At 42.9% G+C, this 23,089-nt stretch overlaps 1 protein-coding gene across 1 annotated transcript in view; it reads left to right on the forward strand.

Annotated features, from left to right (window-relative positions):
* The window catches only part of ccser1 (coiled-coil serine-rich protein 1), a 142,493-nt gene that overhangs the window by 41,430 nt on the left and 77,974 nt on the right, over window positions 1-23,089 (forward strand). The window contains exon 7 of the mRNA XM_063489092.1: window positions 7,887-8,061. Coding sequence (XP_063345162.1) covers window positions 7,887-8,061 — 175 coding nt within the window. The remainder of the gene's footprint in view (window positions 1-7,886; window positions 8,062-23,089) is intronic.

Below are 23,089 nucleotides of genomic sequence, written 5' to 3' on the forward strand. Positions count from 1 at the left end.
TATTATCAGGGATTTAGAATAAATAATGCAAAAATTATCATGTCCTTAAGTAATGAACAGACTGGATAAGCATTAATGTGTCCTCTAAATAAAAACTCCCTTTGGGTGCAGAATTTGCATTTTAAACATGGATTTGTTGGCTGGAGTTTAAAAAAATAAATAAAATAAAATAAAAATCGGGCTTAGTCAACCAGTGGTTGCTTTTGTGATCAGCTGTCACCTGTGGCACTCAGGCATTTTTATGCGATTCTCGCTAAAAATTGCAAACTGACAGAGTTGCTTTAAAACATGTGAATCATAGAAGAAATCCCTTCATGCTTGCATAACAACATAAGTTCAAGAGAGAGAGAGAAATGTCTCAGACTCCCTTGGGCAATAAGTTTTGGTAGTGGACTCACAGCAGGGTTTCTGTGCTAAAAATTGAAACTGTTCCACTTTAATGGAATATTGCTTGGAGGCTTTAATACAGGGTACGATTTGGCAACTTGGCATGACAATATTCTCGGAAAATGGAAAATGTAATGCGACACATGGGACCGATATTAAATAGATCTCTACGAGCAACAATAAGTTGTGATAGTAATTAGTGCAAGTATGTTCTGATAACTCCCCAAAGGTTCCCCCACCACCACCACCCACAAAGAGCTAATGTGGTGGTTCCCATCCTTTTATGGATTAACCTCACAGATGCCAAGGAAGCGGTGAGTGGGCAGTGGCAGACAGCAATAGATCGAGGTTAGAGAAGTCAGGGAGAGTGAAACAAGCAAGAGTAAAGCAAAAGCACGGATTTCTTGCAAACGAAGCACACATTCAGAGTGCAGAGTGCAAAGGGAAGCAGAAAGGACAGTTGGGTTAATCAGAAAGTTACCCCTGCCGTATTACATTAGTTTTATATTCTCCCCCTTTCTGTGTCTGAAGAGTTGAATTCACCATTAGATTCACTGCCTGGAGCTTGGCTTGCGCTCACTCTTTAGTCACAGATGCACTTTATGTCGGAGATGAGTTTAATGGTAGCATTAAACATCCGTAGCCTCAGGTGCTGAATGCAGATGAGTACACAGTGTCTGTCAGGTGGAAAGCAGTGACAAATGATGGCGATCACTCTTTTTTAGCTGTGGTATACAGTTGTACTTCACATGTGCAGACAAGCAAGCACACATGACGCACAGATGGCTGCAGTACACACACACATACACACACAGCCGTAGACACTCATATATATTGGATTGTTCCCATAAACATGTTCTTTGTTGTCAGTAAAAATTTAATGAGGGAAAAGTTGGCAGTGGGGACTGACTGCCTTTCTCGCCGTATCTCAGCGCTGAAGTGTCCTTTACTATTATTATTCCTGAGACAATGCCGTCTCTATATATTGCTGATTGACAAGGGTACAGCCCACCGCTTCTCACGGCTGCTCAAGATGATGTACTTCAATCCCACGTGATTTATTTGACCGGGAGTCATTATTCGTCACTTGACACACAAACCGAACACCGTGTAAACACAGACATCTAAATCTTCATATACATGCTTCTCAGGTCTCTCCTCGCCTGTGTGCGTGTATTGTTTGCTGCATGTGTGGATGTGGATAACGTGTGTGTGTGTGCAGGTATGTACAAGGGGCTGGTAGTCAGCAACCCAGTAATAAAACCCCATGTGAGTGGTAAAATAATGAAAGTCATAAAAACGCAGATAATTGGCTTTTTTCGGGTTGGTGAAATGGATCACTTCTAACGCTGCTGTTGAGAAATGGCTTCTTAGAGCAGAGGGGAGAGTCAGAAGGATGGAGAGGAGTAAGGGAGAGGGAGGGGAAAAAAACAAAGGAGAGCAGAAAACAGAAAGAGAGGAGGTGAGCGGGGGGGAAGGATATGGATTATAAAGGAATGAAAGTGAGGAGAGAAAGGAGGAGAAATGACATAACAGAAGGCACAAAGAAAACAAGAGCATAATGCAAAGGAGGGGGGGACATTTTTCATACTCTTCCAGTGTTTTCCTTTTCTGTTTAATTACTCTGAAAAGACAGTAGAGGGAAAATCTCTTTGAAAACATTTAATTGTGCTTTAATCCATATATTTGTTTGTAATCATCTTCCCATTTACATGCCCTATTTGAAGATGCAGTGCCATTGTCTGCCACTAGCTGGTGTAATACTACATCTTTATCAATTCAAATTAGAACTTGGTCCACTTGGGTAATCTTCTAATTGACTGCTATCACACGGTCCCATTCTCTGCACTCACATACATATAAGCTGTTCAGAGGGGCAGTGTGTGTTTGCGCGTGTGTGCCTGTGTGTGTGTGTGTGTGTGAGAGAGAGAGAGTTATAAAAAAGGGAAATAGAGTGAGAGTGTCGGGCTATCAGCTCATGACAGTGAAAAGACAGATGACCCTGAGTAGAGGAACGGCCTCCCTGCCTGTGTAACATCTATCATCACTGAACAGACTTGTCTTCAACTGTGCCCTGCGCTTGCTCGTGAGCGTGTCTGTGTGTGCGCGCGTGCAGTAATTACCTGCAGGTGAGACTCATGCTTAGCTGGAAATGACTTTGTCTGGCCTGTAACTGCAGTTTAACTGCAGCAAAAGTATGCATTCTGACATGCTTATTCATCTGCGTTCCCACATACATGCTGTACAAAAGTCTTGAGCTTCCACTCATTCCTTCATATTTGGCTAAGAAAATGGGAAATAGGTGCAAAGATTTAATGGAAGCTGTGCAAAAACACATAGACATACAGTTTGTAAGGCAAAAACTACTTCTACTTCTTCAAGTAGTCTTCAGGAATAGTTCTCCAGGCTTCAAGGACATTTGGGTACCTTTTTTAAGTTGTTCATACACATGATCCCACACTGTTTCAGTAATGTTGAGCTCCAGGCTTAATCCATGACAGATAGTATTCCAATGTGTATTTTTTTCTGTCCAGGTATGTTTTGACATGCATTGACATGTTGAAAATTGAAGCTGTTCCCAATCAGGTGCTTTCCTAATGGTTTTACATGGTGGTTCAAAGTTTGACAGTAATATTCTGTGTTCGTAATTTTATGAGTTTTGACAAGATCCCCAACACCGCAGGCTGACATGCTGCCCCACACCGTGACAGAGCCTCCACCCTGTTTTACAGATAACTGCAGACACTCACTGTTGTACCTCTCTCCATAATTTCATTGTACATTTACAATGACAGTAAAGGGCTATTCAGTTTATTCTATTCTGACCTCCTCCGTGAACATTAACTATAATTGAACCAAAAATGCTAGATGCATCTCTCAGGTCCTGTGTCAGGGTCTTTGCTGTATTTTTCCTGTGACTTAAGGACATGACTTTCAGATACTGTTCCTTTGCTTTAGATAGTTTTTTAGGCCTGCCACTTCTTCTTTTGTCCTCAAAGTGTCCAGTTTGCTTACATTTTTGGGAGGAGACACTGCACATACTGAGATATCCCAAGTTTTTTGGCAAAAAATCTCTGAAAATCACCTTGTTGATCCAAAAATACTATTGTAGGCCTGTCAAACTGTGTTAGTCAGTGAGTTTCAGTCAGTGTAAATACATTTAACGACACATGTAATCCAGTTTAGTACAATAAAAACGAGTGCAATTTCAGCAGTACATCTCAGTTTAACTACAAAATGAAGAAATGCTGCCACACAAATAACTAAATGTGTAAAATTACAGAACATTCTGGTACCTCATTGCCCTGGAGAGAAATTGCCATTAATTCACACTGTGTTTTAATTGTTATTGTTATTTAATTACTTTGAATGGCCATGGCGGTAGTCTTTATCAGTAGGAAAAGCCGTAAAAACCTGGAAAAAATTGAGTTAAAATTCCAAAATCTATGACCTGCTTTGCATTTTCCAAAACTGTCCAGTGGGCTGCACTGGGGTCTTTGGTGTGCCAATTTTGGCGCCCGGGCCTTATGTTTGACACCTCCTGCCTAGAGAAATAGTGGAGAAATAAGCCTGGCTCCTTGAAATCAAAATATAAAAGAATGGAGAGTGAGTCAAGACTTTTGCACAGTACTTTACTGCAATGTTTCATTCTCTGAAGATTCAACATAACTCTAGCAACAGATTACACACACAAGCAGCTTGACACCCCTTGCCAGTGTATCTCTTATTGAAACAAGCCCTTGGGTCTAAAACGTGATTATTATTCTGCTGAAATTCTTGAAGGGAGATTTGATGGTCAAAAGATGAAACACCTGAAGGTGCTAACATCTGTGTGAGGAAACGGGACCTTGCTGTATCACTGCTTAAATATACATCAAACGTTGCATTTACAAAGCTTTTTGGAGATAAAATGTTTGTATAACTCCTGATGTCTACTAATTATATCAAAAACTTTCCTAAAGTATATATATTAATGTTTTTGGACCTGTCAGCATTACAAAGAGTGTAGACATGCACTGAAAGATATGCACATTTTTTAAAAAGTGTTTAAAAAGTGTCCACAATAAAATGTGTTTACAGCCCTCAGCTGCTCAGTTCAAGCAGCAATGTTCAACTTCTAGTCCCCTGAAAGAGTAAATACTGTGCATACCTGCGCCTGATGTGTGATTGTTGTTTTGGGTGATTCAAGTGTTGTTTGAACCCTACTCCTACTCATTTTCCTGTCACTCTGTTTGAGCTACACCACAGAGGTAAAAGAAAAATCCAAACCTGAAACCCTGGTGAAAGCTAGAGAAAGGGCAAGATTGTCAGGCATGGAGCAAGGCGCAGATGCAGAGAACCATAAACAAAACGTCCTTGTGAAGAAACCCCCCCCCCTCAAAAACTTTGCTTTGGAACCGCACTGTGCCATTTGACACATCAGAGAAGAGTGCACGATTGATCATTTGTCGTTTATTTACCCCCAGTTCATCCTACCTGAATAGCAGAGTGGAGCAATACAGAAATAAATGGAGAAAGTTCACTCTTTTCAGAGATACCAGGCAGGAACAAAAAGCTGCAAATAATTCAGTTTAAGAAAGAGGGGAAAAAAAATCTCATCTGACTAGTTGACAGACAGCGCTCACCTGTCCTCAAAAGACAGCAGGCCTCCTCGACATTTGTATGAGGTACTCAGCAGTATCCCCAGGGGGACACCTAGGCTTTGATACTGCATCAGTTTAGTGTAGTGGTTGTCAGAGGAATACGTGAAAAAGATGAAGAGGCAAGGGCAGAGCTGTAGAGATGGAAGACACAGACTCAGGTGAGGGGTATGGCGGGGGTGGGAAAGGGAAGGGCAGGTGAACAAAAGAGAAGTAACAGAGGTGGGAGCCTGGAGAGAGTGACGAAGGTTTGAAGAATAGAAAAAGCGCGACAATGTGGGGTTAGACAGATATAGAGGAGGGGGAAGAAAGACAAAAGAGGGGTGGGATGTTGAACAGTCAGAGAAGAAAGTACGAGGGTGCGATTCAGCCTGACCTTTTCACCGAGCTGTGTTCAGAATGGCTTATGTTGTTCAATATTTTTGTGATGTTTTTTATTTTAGAAAGAAAAGAGAATAAAAAAAAGTTGATTTTTCTGGCTGACTTAATGCTCATGGCTGCTCTTTATTTGGTGATTTTTTTTTTTTAGAACCTCCCTCTAAATCTGTGAAAGTGAACATGGGCTCTTGATGATTAAGAGCTTCTTGTTTCTGCTACCATGTCTGCCTTTCCACTGCCTTCCCTCCCTCTTCTTTTCTTGTTATGCAGACTGTGAACTCTGAGGTTGTCTGTGTGGTTTTCAGACAAGAGGGTGGTATTTCTCGGCTCACCTTTTGAAAATGTCATAAAGAAGGTGAGATACACAGTCCCCCTTTATGCACTTCTGTCAAAATATCACAACCTGGCAGAGAAATGTTAATGCAGGAATTTACTTTATTGAAACAAGTTTGATTATTCTAGTTGCTTTCCGGCTTTCTTTCTCTCTGCTTTCTCTATGTGAAATGCGTGAACTCTAGTTTAATAGTTGAAATAGTTTAAGTCTATTTTGCAAACAATCTAGCTCCGTGTAGTCGTGTTAATAGGGTCCTAATTGCAGGGGAACTTTTAAGAGTAAAGACTTGGCGAAATGTCCAAGTCAGAGTCAGCGCCACATTTTTATTGATCAGACACGTTTGTGACTGTTTGCCAGTGGATTGATGATGGCTTGCATTTTAAAAGGCAAAGAAGTGCATAAACAGAACAAAAGGTTTATCCACGGATTATGTTTATCCACGGATTATGTTTATCCACGGATCATGTAACCCTTTAGGTTACATGAGTTATGCCCATGAATGCAGTTAGTGTTCCAGTGTGTTTTGTGGGTAATTGCTTGTGTAATTGCTGTTGTCTGAAAAGTAAATTGTTAACCTCAGGTAAGTGCTAATCCCAAAATGAGAATGTGGGGAATTAAAATGTCTGTTTAGAAAATATATCTTTTTTTTCTACCACTCAATAAAAAAGTATTTGAACTACAAACCACATCAGTAGCTCCACAGAGATTCAATTACCGTCATGTTTGTGCAGAGCTATCATAAAGTAAACTGATGTGCTTTGTTTTCCCGATGCTTTTCACACACGGCCACAAAATAGAATTAAAACGTCTTGATCTTTGTTCGGAGACTGTTTTCATGTCTGGTGGACTATAGAGAAGTCTGACATCTCGAGCAGGGAAATGTGGCAAACTGGCAAAAGGAGTAAAGCGGACTCCAAGCAGTTAATGACTATGTTAATATAAGAGCCCAAGGTGCATGGATTGAGCTTTAGGAAGGCAAAGAAAGATGCTCCAAGCAGGTCTGGCTCTTTGTAAGAATCCCTTCCAAAAATCTGTCTCCTTTTTTCCTAAATGCTGTGACTTTCAGGTGAGACAAGGAATAGAGGCCACGCACCAGAGACCAAAGACATGCTGGTACAAAGACCTGTTTACTGTTTAATGGAGTGTGTTCCCAAATGGGACAGTTAATTACAAGAAGGCTTTGGTTGAACTCCCCCCTGTTGTTTGTGTGTGTTTGAATCCAATCTTGTGCCATCACAACATTGCCTCTTTCGGAGACTAATAGTTAATAGTCCGGCCTTAAACGGTGACTTTTAACAGCATCTACCTACGGTCAGCTCTGCTGCACGTAACATTCAAACTTTCTTTGGACTTGAAGAATTTACTGTGGACGTCCACAAATCTCTTGGTAGTGAAGTCTCCCCCTGACTTCATCATAGAGGATGATAAGGTGGACTTTTTGTTTTGTGTGGTAGTTTGTTATCACTTCACGTTGTTGATTTAAAACCTTCTTAAAAAAGAATTATTGTAGAAATGACTTGTCATTAAAATCGAGTCCTCGGTGGATCCTGTGGGGTAGCTGCTGTGTATTGTGACAGTTGGTTGTTTAATTTTCCTTCTCCTGTTTTTTTCTGTCTGTCTCATTTTCTTTTTATTCTGTGTTTTTTGAAGCCACCTATTTTTGCAGCAATGGACTATTTTTTTTTATTCAATTCAACGACTCTGAAATAATAAAGATGAAAGATTCAAAATGTTCACACTGGGTTTCAATCAGACTAAAATACTGTGAATAACAGCTTTATGCTATGCAGGAAGGTTGTGTAGAAGGAGTAGTTTACTATGTTGCATCTAATTGCTACAAATTATTGTTTTGCATTCTGCCAAGTTATTGTTCAGACTATGTTTGTGCACTTTAGTTTGTTACTCCCGGTATCACACAGAATTCAAGGAATTACTGGGGTATTGAGAAGCAGCTGGCATCTTCACTTTACTGTGTAATGGGTCAGCTATATAATCGCTAACCAGCGAAGGCAATGATGAGATTCCACAAGTGGAGAACAGCGGGACGCGGGGAAGACGTGTTTATGATCAAGTTTACATGCTGACTCATAGACGAAATTAATATTTTCTTTACTGTTCTCCTTTTGTTCACCCCTCCCCTCCTCTAGGGAACCCTGCCGTCCAACCAGCCTGCTGCCTGCTGAGTGGAGCGCCGGGTTGGGCACGGGGAAGGAAGATGACCCTTTACCTCTGGGACTGGAAACCCTTCCACTAAGAATCATGCAGCAGGAGTGCACTGCTGTCAAAACCCTGCTTCTAAGGCTGAGACGGACACTGCAGGAGGTGAGATAATGCACATGGCTAACAGTCAGCAGCACATAAGCTCTTCTCGACAAGGACATACAAACAAATGAAGGAAGATTAGCTTTACATTTAGTGAGTCTGGCATATTTGGCTTCTACAGAGCACATAAGGTAGACCACACCGACAGCCCTTATCAAGTTAGAAACGCATCAAATTGTTTTAAACCAGTGAGGATAAGGGTCTAGCAAACAATAAAAAGCAATTTCATCTGGAACCACTGCGCACCACGCTGCTCTTACGAATTTTTCACCCCCTATTTTAATCAGGCTCTATTTCAGTTCCATGAAATCTGGTCAAAGTGGTTGCTTTCCCGTCTCTAAAAGGTCCATTTAATCACTTTGTTTTGTTAATTTAATCAGATTCTACGTTTAGAGGGGGAAACTGGGAGACTTTAAGTATCTGCCAGTTTATGCTTTACATGTACACAAACACACACTTAAAAGTGCACATATTATCCCTCCTGTTTCAGGCTATAAATCTGCTCTTTAAATGTTTTAGCCTGTTTAAAGCTAACGTTTCACCCCAGGCTATGTGTCTGTCTCAGTGTGAATGTTTGGAACCAACTTAAATTACATCCAAACCATTATGGACATGATTAGCTGAAACAGTCACTTAGTAAAGCACTGACACGTTGGAATACCTTTATAACAATATAAACCAGGAAACCACATTATCTGCCATCCTCTGCACTTACATATCCTCTTTAGATGCCAGACTCCACACATTTTTGAGGGGTCTCGGGTAATTACAAGATGCAGATGCAAATTTTTGTTTTACATTTTAGTCCAAATCAGGATCCAGAAAGATCATAACACTTTGCTCGAAAATGACAGATACCTAAATGATTGTTTTCTGAAGTTTTGCGAGCACAGTGTCAGTAGGAGTCATTTGGAAGGGGGTGTTGACAGTGTTGGGGAGTAACGGAATACATGTACCGCCGTTACGTATTTAGAATACAAAATATGAGTAACTGTATTCCCAGTGTTGGGAAGGTTACTTTTAAAATGTATTCCATTACAGAATACCGAATACATGCCCCAAAATGTATTCTGTAACGTATTCCGTTACGTTACTCAATGAGGGTAACGTATTCTGAATACTTTGGATTACTTAATATATTATCAGGCTGTTTACAACTACATGAATGTACTATTGCTGTGATTTATTACTGTTACTGAAGGTCCGCGGCTCCGAACCGTAGTAAAGGGACCTCTGGCTAATACGGTGGGTTCCGTGTCGGGCTCGTAGCTGAAAACTAGCTTTACTTTGTTGTCTGGGTCAACTTTGCTAGCGAGAGACAGAGAGAGGCGTTGAAAGGCTGCTCCAACGGAACTTATTTTTTCCGGAGGAAAACACAAACACAGTGTACAGTCGAGTCTTAATAGCTTACTTACAAATGGGCTCGTCAGGCACTCTTCTTGGCTGCAGTGGTTATTATTATATTTACATGCTTCCAGCTCCCGTTTTTGCTCCGTGACAGCTCGGACTTTTCCTTTCTCTCCCTCCCTCGCTCACAGACACATAACGTGTATGGCAGTCCATTCTCGCTGCAGCACGGACTACACTGCCCATGAGGCTACATTCTTTAGGGCCATGCCTGTAGCATTCTGCCTTTTAGCTTAGCACAACAACAACAACAAAAAAGCGCTCTCTCACCCAGGAAACACACTGTGAGAGAGCGTCACCCTGTAACCATGGCAACCGTAACGCTGCCGCCTGGAACAACAGAGCGTAGCTGTCAAACAAACCCAAACAATCCTGACCCGCGACAATATGAAACAGGAAAGTACCGCCGTGTAATCCATTTATTTCAACAAAGTAACTGTATTCTGAATACCACCCTTTTAAACGGTAACTGTAACGGAATACAGTTACTCATATTTTGTATTCTAAATACGTAACGGCGGTACATGTATTCCGTTACTCCCCAACACTGTGTATTCCATTACAGTTACCGTTTAAAAGGGTGGTATTCAGAATACAGTTACTTTGTTGAAATAAATGGATTACACGGCGGTACTTTCCTGTTTCATATTGTCGCGGGTCAGGATTGTTTGGGTTTGTTTGACAGCTACGCTCTGTTGTTCCAGGCGGCAGCGTTACGGTTGCCATGGTTACAGGGTGACGCTCTCTCACAGTGTGTTTCCTGGGTGAGAGAGCGCTTTTTTGTTGTTGTTGTTGTGCTAAGCTAAAAGGCAGAATGCTACAGGCATGGCCCTAAAGAATGTAGCCTCATGGGCAGTGTAGTCCGTGCTGCAGCGAGAATGGACTACCATACACGTTATGTGTCTGTGAGCGAGGGAGGGAGAGAAAGGAAAAGTCCGAGCTGTCACGGAGCAAAAACGGGAGCTGGAAGCATGTAAATATAATAATAACCACTGCAGCCAAGAAGAGTGCCTGACGAGCCCATTTGTAAGTAAGCTATTAAGACTCGACTGTACACTGTGTTCGTGTTTTCCTCCGGAAAAAATAAGTTCCGTTGGAGCAGCCTTTCAACGCCTCTCTCTGTCTCTCGCTAGCAAAGTTGACCCAGACAACAAAGTAAAGCTAGTTTTCAGCTACGAGCCCGACACGGAACCCACCGTATTAGCCAGAGGTCCCTTTACTACGGTTCGGAGCCGCGGACCTTCAGTAACAGTAATAAATCACAGCAATAGTACATTCATGTAGTTGTAAACAGCATGATAATATATTAAGTAATCCAAAGTATTCAGAATACGTTACCCTCATTGAGTAACGTAGCGGAATACGTTACAGAATACATTTTGGGGCATGTATTCGGTATTCTGTAATGGAATACATTTTAAAAGTAACCTTCCCAACACTGGGTGTTGATGGTGTTTAATATATAATGTGAATGTTTTGTTTTAGAGTGAAAGTGCTAATATTTTCACTAATACCCTTTGGCAGTGTATAATACATGCCAACATACCAATAAGAGATGTTAGCAATAGCATAAGCTCAGAAAGAACATCCATTAGCTTTGATTGTCTGATGCTTTGGGTTTTTTTAAATCTACATGGGTGACTGACCCCAACCATATATGGAAGTATTATACAGACCCGTACTCAAAATACAAATACACAAAAAGATATATAAAAGGGTGACCAGACCTTCCCTAAAACCACACCATTAGTATCTCTAAACTAAGATCAAAGCCTGCTGTGAATTACAGTCCACAGAGGCATATATATGGCTTTCTCCTGATTTCTTTCCTGCTTATATCTCTGTTTTTCTCCCAGGACCTCTGTGAGAGAGACATGAGACATGTAAATGAAATAATAATTTGTAGAGAGAGAGATAAACTAAAGTGGTGATGGAAAAAAACTAAAGGAGTGCAACAGAGAGAGAGGGTACACAGCAGCAGAACATGAATATGAAAGAGGCGTTTCTTTGCCCTCTTTGCTTGCTCTGTTGTGTCATTAACTTGCAAATTTTGTTACCTTCCAAAAGCAGACATAAACCATTCTGCAACAAGGGGAGGGTGACTCGACATGTCTGTTTTCTTTGCATTTCATTTGCTTGACCTTCTGGTATTGAGCCCCGGTCTTTGGCTTTGTTTAACTTAACTTATAGCCTCTTCCGTTCACCTTTGCCGTTGTACACTTGTGTCTGCTTTTGCAAGCTTTTGCCAATCAATAGCAGGTGCCAACACTTTTCACTGTCAAACACTTTTGTCCACTTCAAACGTCCTATCACTGGGCCGAAGCTCAGCCAAGTAGACAGGGTCATAACTCTGCAGTATGTGGAACCTGGCATGTGAAACTTTGGGATTAGAATTCCTGCTGTCAGTCCTCTGTGTGTGCAAAGGTGCAGGGACTGTAATTTGTTCACTTTTTACTTTATTTATTGGAAATTCAACTTCAAATCAAATCATCATTACATACTGTATTACATGCATTACGTGCATCAAGTTCACATAGAGATTCTTTTTTCTAATGTCTAATCTAACCTACATTTGGTGATTGAGAAGACCTCCCCGTTGCTGTGTCACCCTATCAGAGGTTATGAAATCAAAAGGCACTCAGTTTATGGTGGTGATTGTCCACAGGCTACCCAAAGATTTTGTCTTTCACCTAATTATGCTTATTGACTTGCAAGCTTTCAGTGCAGACCTGTGAATTTTCCCCTCTGAAGTAACACACTAGTTAATCAATTTTGGGGACTTTTGAGGCTCAATAACAACCCTAAATTGAGCTTAAGTCACCAATATGAATTGAAAATATAGGTGAATCAAAATTCACTTACTTCACTTACATTAAAAAATTAGTCCCAAATTTTGAACATTTCCTCAGTCTGGGTTGAAAATGAAGCTCTTAATATAATTTTTTATTTTTCAGCTATCCATAGGTTTGTAATTCTTGAAAAGGACTTTGGTCATTATTTTCAGCTGCTTTGAGGTACTGAAGCTCAGATGTGTTGTTCCGCACTCATGTTAGAGCGATACTATCATGGGTTTACATCTCTACAGTGTCTTCTTTGAATTGCAAATAAATGGAAAGTTATGGAAATTCACTTATAATGTATTTCAAACCGAAAACCTCAAGTCTGAAATTTTGGACAGTTACTTACAGTTACTTAACGTTGACCATATAATTCAGATTACTGTGTTTTTGGCTTCTGTCTAATTTCCATTGTTTTTTCAAGTGCCACAAAAACATGCAAAACCACTCGATTTAGGTGCTTTCAGAGATTACTTGATCCAATTTTGGAGTTGAAATTCTCTGCAGAACTAAACTTATAGACTTATGAACTAAACCTTAACCATTTGAAGGAAAGAGAACTTGCCACATCTTAATCTTATGTCAAAGTTATGGCAGGTGGAAACAAAACACAGAATTCCCTGTGGTTCAGCACTCAAGGCTCTAGAGCAGGGGTCGGCAACCCTAGGCACGCGTGCCACAGTTGGCACGCGAAGGGTTAACTGATGGCACGACCAATGCTGGACTGGCCATCGGGCATTTCCTCGGTGGCCCGGTGACTTTTTTTTTCCCTTTGTAACGGTATAAACAATGAAAGGTGGTGGTTTGGCCAGATGCTGGTCGGTGTGTTAAAATAACTCAGTTGTTTTGTGGTGGCTATCGCGGAGCTTCCTCAGATTCAGTAAAATTAGCAAGTGGTGGAGGCCAGCAGGTGGATGAGGGAGATCGGAGGCAGGAGGAGCAGAGACCCGAGGCGGCCGCCGGTCCGAGTGTCAGGTGAACTGAATTTCAGGTAAGAAGTTATGACCTGCAGTCTATCTGGGTCAGATATAAACCAAGTTTAGGTGGAGTTTATTTTCGTTGTGCTGACTTTTTACAGTCAGTTACAATAAGTCGTACTGCGTGCTAGCTAGCATGACGGAGTTTCTATACAGCTGGGTGGGTGCTTTGATGTTACTGATACCATAGTGAACTGTATTTTATTCATAAGGTTAGTTAGTAGAGTTGCCTGTAAAAAAGACGGAATCGTCCCGCATTCAGAGAAAATATTACGTGTTTCGTATTAAGGTGAAAAGGAACACAGTTTGTCCCGTACTTCAGCTAGGATGGAAAAAGACACAAAGCTGGATTTATTCTGTCGTTACGCTGCACAGCTGCCTCTTCTTCTCTCATTCTCCCCCCTCCATCTCCTGTTGCTACTTCAATCATGAAACTGATCAATGATCAGCTGATCGGCATTTCTCTCTTGTTTGTTTATCGCCCACTTTGCGCCAGAAAGAGGAAACCAGCGGATGTCGCGCTAAACAACAGCAGCACGTTTAAGCTTGATCAGCTGTTGTTAGAAGGAGCGCCGTCGGCCGAGAAGGAGACGTTATCGACCATCTCTTCCTTCTGTAATTATTGGAAATGTACGTTCTTTGCACAATAAATTGGATGAGCTCACGTCGCTAACCTGGTCACAGAGGGAGTACCGGCAATGTAGCATCATGATGCTAACGGAGTCGTGGCTAACACCGCTAACTCCGGACACGAGCGTGACACTACCGGGATTCCAGCTGCTGCGAGCGGACAGGACGAGAGAGAGCGGTAAGAGGAAAGGAGGGGGACTGGCAGTGTTTGTGAATGACAGATGGTGTAACCCTGGGCACATCACTGTGAAAGAACAACTCTGCAGCAGAGACATTGAGCTGTTAGCCGTTAGCATGCGTCCGTACTACCTGCCCCGGGAATTCTCGCATGTTATCGCGATAACAGCGTATGTCCCCCCCTCGGCCAACGCGGATGCAGCCTGTGACACTCTCCACTCAGTGGTCAGCAGACTGCAAACACAATCTCCGAGAGCCCTCCTCATAATATCAGGGGACTTCAATCATGCCTCACTGGACTCCACACTGCCCACCTTCACCCAGTATGTGACCTGCCCAACCAGAGACAATAAAACACTGGACTTACTGTATGCCAATGCAGAAGAGGCATACAGTTCATCATCTCTCCCTCCCCTGGGCAGATCTGATCATAACCTGGTGCACCTTGTCCCTGTGTATGAGCCCTTAGTGCGCAGGGAGCCACCAGCCACCCGCACAGTACAGAGATGGTCGGAGGAGAGCGAGGAGGCTCTTAAGGACTGTTTTGAGTCGACTGTGTGGGAGGTGATCTGTGACGACCACGGAGAGGACATCGACAGCCTTACTACATGTATTACTGACTATATTAATTTCTGTGTGGATAACACCGTACCTACCAGGACTGTACGGTGTTTCTCCAACAACAAACCTTGGATTACCCCAGAAATTAAAGCCGTCCTCAAGCAGAAGAGGAGGGCCTTCAAATCCAAAGACAAAGAGGAGTTGAAAAGGGTGCAGAGAGAGCTGAGGGGACTGATAAGGAATGGGAAGGACAGCTACAGGCAGAAGATGGAGAACCAGCTTCAGCAAAATAACGTTGGTGAAGTCTGGAGAGGCCTCAGAACCATCTCAGGCCACAAACATCAGAACTCTCTGCCTGGGAGGGATGTGAGGTGGGCAAATGAACTGAATCATTTCTTCAACAGATTTGATTCAGCCATGAGGCAGTCTCCAACATCGGCTGCAGACTCACCCACCCCCACTGCTGCTGTTCCACCTCTGACACCTCAGACACTTCACACCTCCTCTATTCACCCTGCTCACTCCTCCCCACCCCCAACAACAGCATCCAATACACAATCAACACAAGGCTCCAGCCTGTCTCTCTCAACCACCCAGGTTAGGAGGGAACTGAGGAGGATTAAAGCCAAGAAGGCAGCGGGTCCAGATGGCATCAGCTCGAGGGTCGTCAGGTCCTGCGCAGACCAACTGTGTGGTGTGATGGAGCACCTCTTCAACCTGAGCCTGAGGCTGGGAAGAGTCCCACAGCTCTGGAAAACCTCCTGTGTTGTACCAGTGCCAAAGACTTCACGCCCCAAGGACCTCAACAGCTACAGGCCGGTGGCTCTGACATCCCACCTGATGAAGACCCTGGAGCGGCTGGTCCTGGCTCAGCTTCGGCGCCTTGTGAGCTCATCACTGGATCCACTTCAGTTTGCCTACCAGCCTGGCATTGGAGCGGATGATGCCGTCATTCACCTCCTACATCGCTCCCTCGCTCACCTGGAGACCGCTGGAAGCACTGTGAGAATCATGTTCTTTGATTTCTCCAGTGCCTTCAACACTATTCTTCCCTCGGTTCTGAAGGACAAGCTGGAGAACTCTGGAGTGGACCATCACCTCACTACCTGGATTCTGGACTACCTCACCGACCGACCACAGTATGTGAGGACTCAGGGCTGTGTGTCGGACAGGGTCGTCTGCAGTACGGGGGCCCCACAGGGAACGGTTCTGGCTCCGTTCCTCTTCACCATCTACACTGCAGACTTCTCCCACAACTCCACCCAGTGCTTCCTGCAGAAGTTCTCTGATGACTCTGCTATAGTCGGCCTCATCACTGATGGGGACGACAAGGAGTACAGAGGACTGACTCAGGACTTTGTGGACTGGTGCCAGCTGAACTACCTCCAGATCAATGCCAGTAAAACAAAGGAGCTGGTGGTAGACTTCCGCAGGCACAAACATCCTCCACTGCAACCACTGAACATCCAAGGTATGGACATTGAGGCTGTGGACAGCTACAGGTACCTTGGTGTTCATCTGAACAGCAAACTGGACTGGACTCATAACTCAGACGCCCTCTACAGGAAAGGGCAGAGCAGACTGTACCTGCTGCGGAGACTCAGGTCTTTTGGAGTGGAGGGCCGACTCCTGAAGACCTTCTATGATTCTGTGGTGGCCTCAGCCATCTTTTATGGTGTGGTCTGCTGGGGCGGCAGCATCTCTTCTGGGGACAGGAAGAGACTGAACAGGCTGATCTGCAGGGCCAGCTCTGTTCTAGGATGCCCTCTGGACCCAGTGGAGGTTGTGAGTGACAGGAGAATGGTGGCTAAGCTGTCATCCCTGTTGGACAACATCTCCCACCCCATGCATGAGACTGTGACAGCACTGAGCAGCTCCTTCAGTGGGAGACTGCGGCACCCACGGTGTGGGACGGAGAGATTTCGCAGGTCTTTCCTCCCCACTGCTGTCAGACTGCACAACAAAGACTCCAACTGATCAACACACACATTCACACATGTGCAATAATCTTTTCTGGTATCGTTGTATTTTTACTGAGTTGTATATAGCACTTGTATTCTATTTTTATCTTATTGCATATTTTATTCTATTTTATTCTACTGTATATAGTATTTTATTTTATTCTATTCTGTACAGTTGTATACTGTATTTATTCTTATTTTATTTTATTCTAATTTTTGCTTCATAACTTTTGCACTGTCCACTTCCTGCTGTGACAAAACAAATTTCCCACATGTGGGACTAATAAAGGTTATCTTATCTTATCTTTAATATTACTTTCTAGTATGAGCTGATGTTTGCTGGAGCCACAGCTGTAAAAGCTGCTGGTCATGATGGTTTGTATATCTGGTGAGAGGGAAACATGAAGATGAAACCAGGAGATGTCCTTACTGAATCATCAGAGCTGAACAGGTGATGGAGAAACGGGTTTACCTTTTAGGTGACATGAATGAGTTGAAGGGAAGTTATGAACTGTTTCTGAGAGACAAATAACACCAGGATCCTTTTTCTAAGTAGCTGACAGCTGGTAACTGTGCAGGGGCGGGTCTAGCAAAGTTTTGCCAGGGGGGCCAGGTAGGGCATTAACAGGGAAAGGGGGGCACAAAGAAATACTTTCTTATTCTCATTTAAAATATCTAGCTGTTATTAAATAATTATCTGAAGCTTACAACCAAAGTTTTTATCTGACATAAAATGTATAGAAATCATACATATAACATGGAAGTAGCTGGAATCCATAGCTGTGCGTGTTCATGGAGCTTGCATTGTCACCTGCTGGACATCACTACCTGACAAGTTTAACTGTCTTCAGAACATTGCAGAGGCCTTATTGACAGTATTTGGGTCTACATATCTGTGTGAGCAGATTTTCTATCACATGAGTGTCCTCAGGTAGCGTCTGAATGCTGGACACTCGGAGACCTGTGTCTCTGAGTGGGAGACCAGAGATCACATTAACATGTGTATCTCTGTATTAACAAACATGCCATATTGGCCCAGTTTATTTTTCTTATCATTGTTGTGAGGAGACCATAAATAGCATTTGTATTTTCTGTATTTGCTGTTATGGAGTTCTTGTTATGGATAAAAAGTGTCTTTTTTTTTGTTTCAAAATAGCTGATAACTATTCGCTGATAGCTGCCAACATCTGCGAACAAATATAATTCTATAAAGTTGTTCTATATAGTGTGTAACTGTTAATATAGAGCGTTATTAAATTTATTGCTAATGCAATCATATGGCACACTGACTTCTGAGGAAATTTTAAATGGCACTCGCCATCAGAAAGGTTGCCTACCCCTGCTCTAGAGACATCAAACAGATTTGAGTTGGCTTCCCAGGAGACTGTAGACACTATTGCATATCTTCTTCCCTTCCATGCGCAAGTTTTTGCAAGAATAATTTTTCCCCCCAAAAAAGAAGGCTCATCAGTAGGCCTCAGTGGTCCACTGCAGAAACCTTACTGAAGAACCTAGTTGACACATCGCAACAATTCATGGAAGATGGAGGGTGAGATTAACAGAGCAGACTCTCAAAGCCCCAGAGACCGACATATTTAGATATCAACTCCCAAAAAGTAAGATCTTTGGAGAGCTAACCAAAAAGCCCAACATTGAAAGTACATTAAAAGATTTGAATGTGAGAGCATCACGTCTCAGAAAAAATAGATTTGCATAATTGAAAGTTTACATTGACACCTAACATTGACCATTTAATCCAGAATCCAGCCTTGATTTTTGGGACAGCCTAGCTGTGAGCAATCTACACCTTTGAATTCAGGAGCTTGTAAAAGTTACCAAGACACGACTGGGCTGCACACAGCTGTTGTGAGCTTATTTGATGTAAATTGATGCAGTTTCCCATTCTTTATAAACATATAGACTATAACATCTGTAGAACAGGATTAACAACTGTTTTAAAAGAATTTTCTTTTTATCAGTTAGTTAAGAGGAACGTATTTTCCAGTGGGGTTGGATAAAAATTTCTTATGGCGCCAAAAATTCAAAAAATTGAGGAAAAACAATTTATATAGCTTCCAATTTCAAATTGAAATGATATATAGATTAATAAAAATCAAAATACTAGCACAAGCAGTAAGATTTGATGTCAAAAATAATAACAAAGGATTGTCCTATACAAATAAAAGATGCTTATCATTATGCAGACACAAACAATTGGAACCATGAACACTCCTTTCAGATATTTAGTTTTTTTAACAGTGTTTTCTGTCGGCTGCATGGACGAACATTTGTAAAATGCCACTGTCTGTGTCCAGAAATGTTTCCTATCGTGATCTCCATTTGTCAGTGTCAGCCATGGATTCTAGGAAGACCGTGACTGACTTTTTGTTACGGCTTACACTCACACCTGTTTGGTCATCGTTGTACTTTGTTCATACATCGACTGCCCCACCTACTTCTGGCCCTCTCTGACGCGACTTATTCTGCTTCCTCCACCACGTTGTCAGAATGCGGATATAACAGAATGACATTGAAAATGGTGTTTGTTACAGTTCCAATTGTGCCATCCAAATCTGTTAAAACAGTTTTTGGAAAGAACAGTGCCATTCAGAACCAGCTAATGTGCTCCCATCAGCATTTCCAAAAGTTCTGATGAACTTCTACAAATAAATTTGTGTTGGATTGTACAGATAGGTGTGGAACACAGCAAAGCAGAGTAATTCAATGTCCTCGCTTAACCGCATGACAGTATTTTAAAGCAATTTCTATAAAAAAAGACGAATGTCTGTGAGAGAGCGAGGTGGTATGAATGCCCCGTGAGTTATTTGAAGGTTTTCATTTCTTGATTTAACTCATGTGTGGATGTGATTAAAGGTGCGCATCAAACTACAAAACCTGCTTTCCTTTCTTAGGCCATTCATCATCTGTAGACATTTAGTTTCAGTGTAGTGCCAGTCATTAAATCCATGGCTCCCCGGCAGCCAATTCCTAAATCTAAGAGCCTTTTTACTGAGCCACGTCTAATTGTGGGGACAGTTGTGTGTTAAGGCCTGTGGGACAGGGGTGACCTTAAAGAGGATGGGTATGTGTTAGAAGGAGACAGAGTGAGAGTGTGTATGTGTGTTTAGGGGGGTGTCACTGAGTACACGCCTGTCTGTCTACATAGGAAAAGGCATTGATCACCAATGACACATTGAGGGCCTGACGCCACAGCACACCTATAACTCTGATAGGGAGGCATGCTTCTTTAAAAGGTCAGCCAAACCAATAAAGCATCAAGTTTATGCTGTGCAAAGATTTGGGCTCAAGTGTTTCTCAGAACCTCCTTCAAAACCAATGAGACAGCTGGAATCTTGTGAGTTTTGCAAGATCACAATCGCAAGGAAATTGATCTTGTCAGGCTTCAAGCTAAGTGGCTGATCCTGAGTTGATCAGACCAAGTCAGCATCCTAGGCAAGGCAAGGCAAGGCAAGTTTATTTATATAGCACAATTCAACAACAAGGTGATTCAAAGTGCTTTACAGAGACATTAAAAACAAAAACAAATAAAAAGCATGATTTCCTAGGAGGAAATATTGGCAGCTGTGCCGAGAGACTTGCAGACTACAAGTAACCATAACTTTAATCTAACCTTACCCTAAGATTATCATTAAATTCATTTAACCGCAATCCCAACCTAACCTTGTAACAGTGAAGTGGGCGTGTCATGTATTGTAGTGGCTGTGCTGTGCATCTGCAGGCAGACCAACTTGGCTTTTTAACCTCCTAAGACCCGTACTCTTCTATGGCATGCATTTTTAATTTCTCTTTGATATTTGGGCATATTGGGGCCCGATGAATGTAAGAACAAAGAATTACCAGATTTTTTTTTTTTTTACCTTATTTTTGTCTTTAAGAAAAATAAGAGCCAAATATGAGGATATTCGTTTAAAATTTTGATAGAACAGTAGCAGTATAATGTCCTCGTAAGTGGATATCAGGCCCTTGGCTATGCGCTTACCTGCTGCTCTCTCGCAGGTAGCTCCATGCCCTCCTGGGTTTTAAATGCACCTTAGAACACACATGCATCAACACTACATATGAGCGGGCGGAGGGAGGTTTGGAGTCTTCACACACGCCCATTCTCTGCGGCCTGTTGGAGCGGGGGGGCTGGGAGGAGGAGTTGGCCGTCCGATTGGGGTCTGGATTGTGGGGCCTCCCTGCTGCTGCCGAGTCGGGGCAGTCTGCTTCTCTCCACCCCAGGGAAAAGGGTAACACTACCTGGGTCTGGGTGCAGTTTCCCCCTCCAGGGGCAAGGGTACCTAGACCTGGGGCTTAGAGTACTCTTGGGGAGTGTGAATGTGTGTACAGTGTCTGTTTATGTCTGTCTCCACGTTGGGTGAGTGTGGAGTAATTGCATATGAGAGCATGAGGGTGGGAATGGATGTTTGTATCTGTGTGTGCCTGTATGTCTGTGTCTATATGTCAGGTCGGGTATCAGACGCCACCTCTCTGGGGACATCTCAGGCCCTCCAAGGTATGGAGGCCTATCTCCCCCCACCACTCCCCCTGCCAGTGGCAGATGCCCTCAGACAGGCGTTGGTGGTTCTTTGGGTCCGGGGATGGGCGTCCAGGTACACACCGGCTCACTCCTTGGTGGCTGCTTGTCGGGGCCTGGAGCCTGGGGCTCGCTCGGGCCACTTCGGGGGTGGGGTACCCTCGGCCTCTTGGCCTGGGGCTCGGTCACTCTGGCACAGCTGGCTGCCGGCGGAGCTCACGGGCACGTCACTGCAACCCCCCCTGGCTTCTGCTCCGTGGCTGCTGAGTGACCCCTCATCTGGGGCTCTCCTCAGCTCTTTCTGGGATAGTGGCGCGGCTGCCCCTCTGTTGTTGGTCTTCCTTGGTCTCTTGTGTTCTGAGGGCCTCTGGATGTCTGGAGTCTTGATCTCCTCCATACCTGCTTCATGCCCTGGAGGACTGGGCTGTGGCTCCCCACACCCTCCAGGTGAGAAATTTGGGTGTAGTGATGGATGCAGACCTAAACTTAGAAAAACACATTAGGACAATAACAAAGTCAGCTTACTATCACCTCAAGAATAGGATAAAGACCTGATGTCTCAACAGGACCTGGTAAAACTAGTCCATGCATTCATCTTTAGTAGGCTTGATTACTGTAACAGCATCTTTACAGGTCTACCTAAAAAATCAGTCAGACAACTACAGCTCATTCAGAACTCTGCTGCACGAGTCCTCACTAAGACCAAAAAAGTGGACCACATCAGTCCAGCTCTGAGGTCTTTACACTGGCTGCCTGTCCGTCAGAGGATAGACTTTAAAGTTCTGACGCTGGTCTATAAAGCTCTGAATGGTTTAGGACCAAAATACATCAGTGACCTCCTGACCCAGTATGAACCTTCCAGATCCCTCAGGTCATCTGGATCCGGTTTTTTATCAGTTCCCAGAGTCAGAACCAGACACGGAGAAGCTGCATTCAGCTTTTATGCTCCATATATCTGGAACATACTCCCAGAAAGCCTCAGATCAGCTGAAACACTCAGTTTATTTAAATCCAGGTTGAAGACTCACCTGTTTTCAGCTGCATTTGAATAAAGCACCAAATCCGCACTGTTTTACTTTTAAGCTTAAATTTCAAAACTTACCTTTTTTTTCCGCCATTTTAAATCATGCTTTTTATTTGTTTTTGTTTTGTAATGTCTCTGTAAAGCACTTTGAATCACCTTGCTGTTGAATTGTGCTATATAAATAAACTTGCCTTGCCTAAAATGTCATGATAGGGAGACACTCACTAAATCACCTGCCAAGTATGTTTTTTTTAAGTATTTGCTCTTTTTAAAAGGAAAGCCATGGACAACATCATCTCAGAATGTTTGTGAAAGAAACCATCTGTCAAATTAGGTTATTTAAAAGCTGAAAGTAGGCCAACACTATGCACATATGATTAAACTTTAGCCTAAAAATCCAATTTTTATAGACTTCTTACTGTATATGTAAATCTGGTCATTTCGCCTAACAACAGTGGGGTTAGTTGGTATATAAATCTCCTAAAGGGCAAAATATGGCAAGGAATAGACTTCACTGAATATTCAAGTGGAGATAATGGGGTTTTTTTTAGATGATACTTCTTTTTACCTCTTTCCTTCTCTTGTCATATCATGTATCTTGTCATATCTTCCATCTGTGTACTGTCATGTCCCTACTATGCAAAAGTACACCAATAGCAGCAGTCCTAGCTTGAGACCTGATTTTCCTCTCTGCTTTCCCATATGACCCATCAGGAGCCCTCAGCAGTGATCTATATACCCGCATATGCTCTTCTTAAGGGACGGTGTTTCTGTGCACCTGTGTGCAGATTGTACATGATTGCACATGCTCCTTTTGTCACATGAAAACAGGCTGTGTGTGTGTGTGTGTGTGTGTGTGTGTGTGTGTTCGCGTGTGCATTTTGGATCCCCTTCTGGCTGCCTCTGCTCTCTGCCCA

Source organism: Pelmatolapia mariae, linkage group LG12 (assembly GCF_036321145.2).
Source record: "Pelmatolapia mariae isolate MD_Pm_ZW linkage group LG12, Pm_UMD_F_2, whole genome shotgun sequence".
Taxonomy (NCBI): domain Eukaryota; kingdom Metazoa; phylum Chordata; class Actinopteri; order Cichliformes; family Cichlidae; genus Pelmatolapia; species Pelmatolapia mariae.